The sequence below is a fragment of the Rhinoderma darwinii genome, chromosome 12 (assembly GCF_050947455.1).
Source record: "Rhinoderma darwinii isolate aRhiDar2 chromosome 12, aRhiDar2.hap1, whole genome shotgun sequence".
Lineage (NCBI taxonomy): Eukaryota > Metazoa > Chordata > Amphibia > Anura > Rhinodermatidae > Rhinoderma > Rhinoderma darwinii.
This window is the reverse complement of record NC_134698.1, coordinates 15546778-15558073: the sequence shown is the minus strand read 5'-3', so window position 1 is coordinate 15558073 and position 11296 is coordinate 15546778. Positions and strand designations below refer to the sequence as shown.

Here is an 11296-nt window from a genome sequence, read left to right as displayed (position 1 = left end):
AACCCCAGATCTACCTAACGGCTTAGCTGAGCTCCCGGGAGTTTGTTTTTTCTACATCAGATCATTGTATAGTACCAGGTGTAAAGACTAAACTTCAAATGCAAAACTCTGTGCAGCTATTGCTCCGAGCGAGTAATACGAAGATTCAGCTCTGAAGCCTTCAGAATAGCGAGTGCAGCTCTGGAGTTTGTCACTTGCACAGGGCACTAGTTTTGAATGAATCTGAATGGAGGAGGCTGTACAAACAAATAATCCGAAAAACACAATAGGGGCAATTAAATAAATGTTCACTATGGGGCATACACATTTCATCTTCATGATCAAAAAAATAAACTGAATCACCTTATACATGTGTACACATATTCTTCATTATAATCTGAGTTGTGCCTACCTAAATCTAGCAGTATACGGGTATCATAATAACATTACCATATCCTATAGTAGCGCAAACATATACAGTATAGGCAAGGAGGCAAATCTGCCTGACATTAGAAGCCTACAGATGAGAGAGATCATATATATATATATATATATATATATATATATAATCATACACACAATGACTAATCAGTTTAGTCGAATACTGAACAATTCATAATACAGTCCAAAGACTTCCATCTATTCATCATCTCCAGTGTTTGTGTAAAGCACCTGAGAAACCTGACTGCATGGTCTATAGATTATTACACATTAGTGACACAGGTAGTAAATGGATTGATTGATGCAAAATTTTTTTTTCCCCTTGAAACAGCGCCACTCTTGTCCATGGGCTGTGTGTGGTATTGCAGCTGAACTTTAGTCGCTTGGCCAATACCAAGCACAGCCCAGAGTGGCTCTGTTGCATGAACGGAATCCGAACGGAAATCATAGGTTTCCGTTTGCATCACCATTGATTTCAATGGTGACGGATCCGGTGCAAATGGTTTCCGTTTGTCACCGTTGTGTAAGGGTTCCGTCGTTTTGAAGGAATGCATAGCGCAGTCAACTACGGTATTGATTCGGTCAAAACGACGGTGACAAACGGAAACCATTTGCACCGGATCCGTCACCATTGAAATCAATGGTGATGCAAACGGAAAACTATGATTTCCGTTCATGGGTTCGCCTAACGGAAAGCTCAGACGGAACCCATGAACGGAGTCACGACGCAGATGCGAATGAAGTTAATGTAAGACACACACACACACACACACACACACACACACACACACACACACACACACACACACACACCTATACACCTATACACTCCAATGAGAAGAGATCTAAAAAATTTTGCTCCGCGCAATTGCGATCTGCACGAATAGTTGATCACAGGAGAAACCTGTCAGTGAGGGGGGCTCAACACACCAAAACGTTTTTCTAAATTTGACATTTCAATATAAATATATCTGCTTGTAGTTTATAAATCACACTGTTCTTTCTGTACCTTGAAAGGAGATTTCTATTACTGCAGTCCTTTACTCTCTCCCTGCTGAGATAGAGACTGAGCGATATGCCACCAATGTCTACGCATTACATCTCTCTACTGGTCAGTCGGCCATTTAAAAACATATGCATGAAAACATCCGGAGATCAAATCCATACCAGAAAATACAAAACCCCAAAATATGAGGATCACATCAAATAAGATATTACAATGGAGTAACAAAATTCACTGGATACTTCGTGACTACGTTAATAGTAATACAGCAGGCGACCAGATTTTTCTTACCGAATGTCTACCTAGAGGATATGTAGTATCAAACATAGAATAGATCGGACCCATGGACTATGTATGCAGTCCCCCACACCTCCATGCAGCATGGTCCCTGAAATCACAGCAGGCTGTATACTAGAAAGTCTCAAGTACCTATTAATCTCAGCTGCGTAATGATCGGGGATCTGCATGAGGGTCCCCATGGCTCAGGACAACAGTGAAGATCTTACATGGATGAAGCATTTCATACGTCACAGTCACCCGCGAAACTCCGTAGCCCAAGTTTATTTAGAGAAAAATAATACGTTTACATTCATTGCAACTTGTAAAACAGGAATCACTGCTGGCATCAAGTGCGACTACAAAATGGAATGTTGTAAAGTCCTAGACCATTAAAAACTAACGTTTCTTCTTCGTTAAAAAATAGCGCCGGAATCGACGCCGTGCGACTTGTGGTGGTAGGAGGGGGTATATTAAAGTATATTGCTAAAACACAATCTCTTATCTGTACATCCAGTTATATATATATATAGGAGACATTCCCAGTGATTATTCTCGCCGACATTCTTTATACACGAGTGCAGCGATACCGTCAGTACGTAAGCGCCACCTGTGGGTTGTATACAATAAAACAGCTGCCCAATGGTGAGAATGGAAAAAGATTCCTGGTTTTTATCAATCTGGTGATTAAAAGATGAAATCCAAAATTGTGCCGTCACTCTCCAACCTAGAAGAAGGTGATTGGGTGTCTGTAAACATGTGCTCCTTCCCTGGGAGGTCTACGGCCTACGAGGTGGTTCTCCACACGATCATCGCTCATAGTCCTGCATTACCTCCTCGTGGATCACCCGCCACAGGTATCAGACCGATCTGGGTAATGCAGTTTCTAGACTAAACCTGAATTGCTGCTTCTACATTGGGCCAAGTCTTCTGGCCTTCTTCTAGATTAACTCAAACGTACGTTGCAAAAACAGAAACTAAACTGGTTCTTCAGCACTTGAATATTCAGCACGTCTATTATACCCAACCGTGATTGTCCTGGGTCAGTTACGATTCATCGCAACCAGGAAGACGGAACCCACTGAGGCTCCGTGTCCAGTTTGTTGATAAGTCGAAGGAGTTCCTGAAAGGCCTTGTCTAGGTCGGTGTTCACGATGGCAGTATCGAAGTAATGGCCGTTGTTTTGCTCCATTTCTCTTGCTTTCTCAATGATGTCTCGGAGCTCCTCAGGCTGCATGCGGAATAGAAAGAAATGAAGTATATGCAAGTGATATGAATGATATGTATGAGAATTTACATGTCAAGGGGGGCGTACACTGTCTACAGGGATGAAGTTCTCACCTGCATCTGATCTAAGATGACATTAAGGTGCCCATACACGGACAAAACTACCAAGTCCAGGCTTGCCCGACAAACTTGTGGTTTTTTTTTTGGGGGGGGGGAGGGGCATCCGGATTCCCAAGATGGCAGATGTCGGGGGGTAGTGTATGTTGGAAATCAGCATGCCCGAGCATTTGTTTTAACGGGAGATAAGTCGCTGGCAGACTCCTCTTATTCCCCTATCCCTAGTAAATTAAACATGCCAGCTCGGCCAAGTCACATGCTCTGCCATCACTTCCTGCTCTGCTGCTATTGGCTGAAGCTGCATCTCAAAGACTTCCTGCTCTGCCCCACCGCCTGAATGCGCTCTGCACATAATACTGGTAATACAAACAGATCTCAGGCTCTATTTTCACTGCCTTTGAACCAAAAAGCAGAGGATTATCGGCAAGGGAAAGGAGATTAACAGTATTAGCCCCTATTCAGACGTATGTGTGTCAAATCAGCCGGGAAAAACGTCTATTTTTCACGGCCGATTTGCACCCGGGCGGAGCTGGTTTTCACGGATCCCTAATAGACTTGAATTTATTGAGAGATCCGTGAAAAAAATGACAAAAATAGGACATGTCCTATTTTTTTCACGGTCCGTCACACGGACGATATCAACGTTAGTCTGAATAAGCCCTTATTTGCAGAGTGAGAAGTCTGAGGTGCAGCTTCAGTCAATAGCTACAGGAAGTGATGTCAGAGAAGGGGGCAAAGTTTTGGCAACTTCAACGCATTCCATTAACACGCATGTTTTGTTATTTTCTGAGATGTCAAGTACCTATAGTGTACACAGCACCTTACATTCAATATGGGACCAGAGCGAAAGCAATTAGCAGCCTTGATAGGACCCCAGTACGTCCATTTTCGTAATTTTGAAAGTTTGCCCGGAGTTTTACTTTAAAGTCTGCCTAACTTCCGCTGGATCTCCACAATGAGAATCCGTACCCTTGTGAGGATGAATACATTATCAAGCTGCCTGCAATAGATTACGCAGAACGTCAGAAGAAACAGCACAGGCTCCAGACATCATGATTTCAGGTAGGAACTCACATGTACACTATGGACAAAAGTTTTGGGACACGCCTCTTAATCATTGAATTCAGGTGTTTCATTCAGTCCCATTCCCGCAGGTGTATAAATCCAGCCCTCGCCATGCAGTCGCCTTTACAGACATTTATGATAGAACGGGTCGTTGTAAAGAGATCACGGAATTCCAGCGCGGTCTTATAATTGGACGCCACCGCTGTAACAAGTCAGTTCATTAAATTTCTTCCCTCCTACATATACCACCATCAACTGTGAGCGATATTATTGTAAAGTGGAAGCGTTTAGGCACCTCAGCCACGAAGTGCAGACCACGTAAAGTTACAGAGCCGAGTGCTGAGGCGCATAGTGCATAAAAGTCACCAACACTCTAATGACTCAATAATTGCAGAGATCAAAACCCTTTATGGCATTAATATCTGCCCAAAAACTGCCCCGGGAGCTTCATGGCACGGGGGCCGAGCAGCTGTATGCCAGTCTTACATCACCAAGCACAATGCCAAGTCTCGGATGGATTGGTGTAAAGCCGCCGCCACTGGACTCTGGAGCAGAGGAAACGTGTTCTGTGGAGTGATGGATCACACTTCTCTATCTGGAGTCTCATGGACGAGTCTAGGTTTGGTGAATGCCAGGAGAACGTTACCCGCCTGACTGCATTGTGCCAGCTGTAATGTTTGGTGGAGGAGGGATAATATCATGGGGCTGTTTTTCAGGGGTCGGCCTAGGGCAATCTTAATGCTTCAGCATAAGACATTTTGGACAATTGCAGCTTCTAACTTTGTGAGAACAATTTGGGGTTTGACCCTTTTCTGTCCAATCATGACTGCGCCCCAGTACACAAGGTCCATAAAGACATGGTTGGTTGGGTGTGGAAGAACGTGACTGGCCGGACAGAGACCTGACCTCAACCCCATCCAACACCTTTGAGATGAACTAGAACGGAAATTGTGAGCCAGGTCCCCTCCCCCAACATCAGTTTCTGACCTCACAAATGTTTTTCTGGATGAAGATTCGGAACATTTTTAACTGCAGAGGGACCAACTACATACATACATATATATACATACATACATACATACACCTATGGATCTAGAATGGGGTGACATAAGAGCTCCTGTAGGTGTATTGTGTAGGTGTCCCAATACTTTTGTCCATATAGTGTACAGTACTTCTTGGTAAAACACAAATACAATGAAGAAATTAGTCTGTCCGCTCGTTCAGCATGCGGTCAAACACACACAAGCCACGGAGGTCTACTCACCTTTGGATTTCTACCTTCTTTTGCTAGTAGCGCACGCAACCGTTCCTGAGAAGGCGGAGCAATGAATATAATGTACGGTTTTAAATCTGAATTGCGGAGTGTTTTAAGAGCCTGAATTGGGAGGAAAAAAGAAAGAAATCTCAACATGTTTGTTCCTTGTGTCAGGCCCATACAGATAGGAGAGGCCTTTATACTTCACAGCAAATTATAGGAGAATTGATCCGGATACGTGTTCCATGATCGGGGGTTGCAAGAGCCTCTATATAATCCGACGGCTATTTTATAGGGGGAGGGGTGACCTTAATTAAATTCTATGACACTTAGTGAGAAATACTGTAATTGTGTTGAAATATTGTATTCCAGACAAACTTCTATCCTCTTATCTGAATCGAGGGCAAGAAACGTACGGTGGCTTTTACTATTATGACCGACAAGCCAAAATAAAAACACGCAATGAGAAAAGTCACATTTTTCTTTCCAGAAACTGCACCACTCTTGTCCACAGGCAATGATGACCAGCCGAAGACAATAAAAAATTCCACTAAAAGTGCAGACGTATCCACCCCCCCCCCCCCCACGAGGGCCCATCCTCAGTCTCCGGCAGCATCTCCCACTCATTCCTTTCCACCCTCCACGTTGGCTGTTTATTTCATCAGCGATCGCACTATAAATCTTGTGTGCCAGCTGTTGTACTGGAAGCAGGAGAGGTCTCTAAAGAAGAATATATTCCCGATATGCGACACTCCCTAAACGTCAGTGGGGGCTGCAATACAGTGTTAATACATGTGCTGCACTTTGCTGTTTTGGTTACATTTAACCACTTCTATTCATCACAGAAAGAAAACAATCTAGAAAGATAATTACATTCCATGGAAAGAGAGCGACTCCAATAACAGAGTCAGTTAGAAGGTTACTAGTCACTCACTGCCATATTAGTGTCATTCCTACTCTACCATATCGGGGTAATGCCCTACCACACCGGCGCCGCTCCCAGCCCACCACACCGGCGCCGCTCCCAGCCCACCACACCGGCGCCGCTCCAAGCCCACCACACCGGCGCCGCTCCAAGCCCACCACACCGGCGCCGCTCCAAGCCCACCACACCGGCGCCGCTCCAAGCCCACCACACCGGCGCCGCTCCAAGCCCACCACACCGGCGCCGCTCCAAGCCCACCACACCGGCGCCGCTCCAAGCCCACCACACCGGCGCCGCTCCAAGCCCACCACACAGTGCTGCTGATGCTGCTGTGATCACAGGACTTTATTAACTAGTTCCCTCCACAGACACAGGCAGCTTGTAATTCCTCGTTGGGATAATATATTTCAACTGGGTCTCTCTCTCTCTACCAATTTATTCCTGTAGATAACCTGAGCAGGGAGAAAGTAAAGGGCTGCAGTGATTCAATCTCCTCCTACTCCGCCCTATAATGTATGAAGTGTGCAAGTGAAGGAAACTAAAACTGCACAAATCACTCACTATTTATTTCTAGAAATTACAATTTACACACTGAGGTGCATATACTTTAAGCGTATCAGTGGTGGTATGCTTGCTATGCAGTTGAAAACGATTTTCAAGTGCTTTACCCTATAAAAATCGCCATGTCGGAGACCCTCCAGAAACGTGTGTGGTATCAGCAGTTCTTTCAAGAAGCTGTGAACTCCGCATATGAAATATCAACATAAAAGTCTTTGTATACTGGATGAAGTGACCGCAGTGCCAAGGCTTTTTTTTTTTTTTTTTACAATTATCGGGCAGACAATCGTTAATATGTAGAACGATCAGTGCCGATCATTGCCCTGTAAACAGGGCAGCGATCAGCAGATGACCGAGCAAACGCCCAATCATCCGCTGATCGTATCGTTTTAAAAAGGAAAAATATTACCGTCGTCGGCAGCGCATCTCCCTGTGTAAACGTGCGGCCGACATAATAACGTATGGGGACGAGCGATCGGTGCAACGACCACTCGCCACCATACACCGCTCCTTGTGACAGGAGCAGACGAGCGCCGATCAACGAGACAGTCTAAGAGGACCTTAAATCGATTTCCAATCCAGAAACCCTTTTTGCGTGCGCTGCTCCCTTACCTGTGTGTGAAGACTTAAAAGGCAAATCTTGCCAGAGTTGATGACTTGTCGCACGGAGTCCACACTGGTGCCGTAGAGGTTTTTCTCAAACTCTCCGTATTCGATGAACTTGCCTGAAGCGATGTCGGCTTCAAATATTTGTCTGGAGACAAAATGATAATCTCTGCCCGCCACTTCATTATCTCGTCTACTCCGAGTGGTATCTAGAGACAGAAAGACATGAAAAACAGATGTCAGTCAATACGGCTCCAATTATACAGATACCGTAAATGGTTTTATTTATTAGAAAGAATTCTAATTTGTGGCTTGAAATATAACACCTGATCGTTTAGCACAAGAATGGCTGAAAAACAAAATAAAAATCACCAAACGCTGCTACAATTGCGTCAAGGCTTCCGCTCCTCTTATGTCGAACTTCTATCGGATACATTAAGGTTTTAATTTTTTTACTTGGAAGAATAGCATGGCGGGCAAAGCAGACTGAAAACAATGTATTAAGGGGTATTAAGAGGTTCGTCCAGGTGTAGAAACAGCGCCATTGTGGTCAGTGGACTGTGTCTGGTATTGCAACTGATGCTCATTCCAGCGAATAAGGCTGGGCTGCAATTCCAGACACAGCCCATGGACAAGAGTGCTGTTATAGTCACAGCCCAGCATCCTATACATGTACACTCCTACAGGCGGAGACCGTCCTCCTGACTTATAAGTGCAGGGCCCTTCCTATCAGAGCAGCACAGAACGATGCCAGCACAATTGCCTACCTCCTTTGCGGTGACCTTCACGCTACTAGATGTAGGCATATTTTTGCCCTTTTAGGCACAGGTCTGAAAAATAATACACTTTACTAGAGCAGACACAATATTCTGAAGTTCACTTGTCAGCTTTGCTGTGTAGACTGAGACAAGGTCAGCAGAGAGTGTGGGGTTTAATGACCGCTCTATTGTATTGCTGAAGGTCTAGATAAGACAGGACAGTAAAGGGGGTTTTACACTGGACAATTATCGGGAAGACAAGCGTTCATATAACGCTCGTTCCCGATAATTGCCCTGTGTAAACAGGGCAGCGATCGGCAGATGAACGAGCAAACGCCCGATCATCTGCTGTTCGTATCGTTTTAAAAAAGTCAAATATCATCGTTGTCGGAAGCGAATCTTCCTGTAAAAATGGAAACGCGCTGCCGACATGGTAACAACGTATGGGGACGAGCGATCGGAGTAACGACTGCTCGTCCCCATCCATAGCTCCGTGTGACAGGAGCAAACGAGCGCCGATCAACGATGTCTCGATCTGCGCTCGCTTCACCGACCGGTGTAAAAGGCCCTTAACACCACACACACAGATAAGGCTCAGTATGCATTTCCCCGGTCACTCCCTGATCGCAGGGGAAGGGCAGTACTCGATCACTTGCTGGAGACAGTAAAGCCTAGTTCACACACAGTTTTTTTGCAGGCAGAAAAAAAAAAAATCTGCCTCAGGATTCCCTTGCAGCTATTTTGCCCGCGGTAGGGCAAAAAACGCTCAAAATGAGAGCCGCAGGTTTTTTTTTCTGCCTCCCATCGATTTCTATCGGAGGTCAGAGGCGGAAACAACTTGATCAAAGAGCGTGTCGCTTTTTTTTTACACGAGCGGCCAAAAGCCGCCCGGGAAGAAAAAAAAAACAAAAACACCTCCGATTCCCATTGAAATCAATAGGGGGCAGTTTGGGCCGTTGTTTGGCGTGCAAAAAACCACATTAATACTGTCGTGTCTTCCATGGAACTGTGTGGGGGCCACAATACTCAGAGCAGGTCTTATTCCCGTCTGTATCCTGTTCCTGCCTCGGTTTTGCCCAATAGTCTATGGCGACATGAAAACCACGGACATACGGAACCGATGCAGGGGACACACTGACCGCAAAAGAAACGGCCAACGGATCCGTTGTTTACGGGCTGCAATGTAGAAACGGTCGTGTGCATTGCAGCCTAAGGGTAAGTGCAGATCTGGCAAAAAACAAACAAACCAACATGCGTTTTGTGTGTACATTGCGGCAGATTTACAGCGGATTTCCCGTTTTGGCAATAAGTCGGTTGCACTTCCACGACAGAATGGGCACGTGGCAGAATTGAAAATCGGCATATTTTGATTATTTTCCCGCTACATGGAGTTTTGCAGATTCCACCCGAAAATCTGCAGCATCTGAACATACCCCACTAGTTTGACATTTCCCTGAAAATTCACTCCGATAAATTGCAAGTGCCATAAAGCGCACACGCACTGCTGCACGGTCTATGTAGACAGCTCAACAAGAACGGAAAGATCTAAGTCAGATAAACTATATCCAGTTTTCGGGGGATGAAATCAGTGACGTGGGAGAGTCTTCCGTGAAGAAGCGCTGGTATGTAATTAGTCATCGCTGTTGCAATAGAAACCGGGATAACAAGTTTGGGAATAAGCAGTTACGTCGGGCAGGACATGAAATAATCCCCTCACGTGATAATGGACTCCATGAACCGTCCAGCCGTTTTCTCTGGCAAGTCCCTGATCGAATGTGATTTGACCTTCCCTCCAGTACATCGGAATCGGACTTAAAAAAAAAAACCTTAAATGCCTGCGGAGGCCGGAGCAGAATACTCACGAGGTACGGCGGCGGCAAATCTATCCGCCTCGCTGTTCATTAAGCGCAGCCGCAGCTCGTTCTGCCCGCAGTTCTGCGGCCCTATTAGGACTATAGGCCGCTTCCGGTTCGCAGGTTGGTGATAGAGAGACATTTCTTCGTAGGTCAGGATCTCTTCATTATCGTAATCTGGCGGAAATCAAAAGTAAATGAATATCAAAATGCGGCAAATACCATAAAAAGCCATGAAGTCATACATTTTTTTTTTTTATGGCAACACTTTTTAGAAATAGCATTCCCTATAGAGCGTTCTGAAAATCAGCGGTGGCCTGAGATCCCGCACTATCTCCTAAGGATCGGTGACATATCAGAAGATCATGTTTCATTGGCTTTCCCATCAGTCCTTCACCTAAACATCTACCAAATAAACACTTATTTCCCAATAGGTTTTGACAGGTTCCTGCGGCTGCACGTCTCATGGCCATATAACGAACGGTAAAAAAAAAAAATCCCTTTTGGAATTGAAATGCTTTACTTGTTGGGGTGGACAATCCTTACCATAGGCCGTCAATGCATAATCCCATAAGGGAACCAAGACTGTATACAATAGTAATCCTCCATTCAAGTGACTCAGTCATCAGACTATCTGCCCCATGTAAGGGCACCATAGCATCAGGACTGGCCCGCCCTCCTATTTTCCCAAACGGCACAAGAGCGGTCATAAATACTAGTCGACTATATTCTTTGAGTCCATTGTGGTCAAGTTGGGAGCGCTCCCTCCACCCTCCCTCAGGAGGGCATCATAGTCTGCTGGCAGACCCCCTTTTAGGGTATGTGAAACGTTCATTATCGTCTGACTCCAAGAGAGTGTAGTGCTCAGTTGGGTCCCTCACAGAGTGCCTTTATTTTCTACCAATTAATGGGAATCTGGAGTCATGGACCCCTCCGATAACATCTTCTATCAGGTCTCAATGACACGACAGCCGCTGGGTAAAAGTTTACCGACCCTTTAAGATCCTGTCAGTGTTTACCGACCCTTTAAGATCCTGTCAGTGTTTACCGACCCTTTAAGATCCTGTCAGTGTTTACCGACCCTTTAAGATCCTGTCAGTGTTTACCGACCCTTTAAGATCCTGTCAGTGTTTACCGACCCTTTAAGATCCTGTCAGTGTTTACCGACCCTTTAAGATCCTGTCAGTGTTTACCGACCCTTTAAGATCCTGTCAGTGTTTACCGACCCTTTAA

The 11296-nt window shown here is 45.2% G+C and overlaps 1 protein-coding gene across 2 annotated transcripts in view; it reads right to left on the bottom strand.

The window, feature by feature from the left end:
- Positions 1–1231: 1231 nt before the first annotated feature.
- PALS1 (protein associated with LIN7 1, MAGUK p55 family member) overlaps positions 1232–11296 on the bottom strand; it is a 53215-nt gene continuing 43150 nt past the window's right edge. For both annotated transcript variants that reach the window (XM_075844932.1, XM_075844931.1), the window contains exons 11-14: positions 10073–10240; positions 7459–7661; positions 5373–5483; positions 1232–2930 (exon numbers count right to left, since the gene is read on the bottom strand). In XM_075844932.1, the coding sequence (XP_075701047.1) occupies positions 2754–2930; positions 5373–5483; positions 7459–7661; positions 10073–10240 (659 nt within the window). In that variant the 3' untranslated portion in view covers positions 1232–2753. The remainder of the gene's footprint in view (positions 2931–5372; positions 5484–7458; positions 7662–10072; positions 10241–11296) is intronic.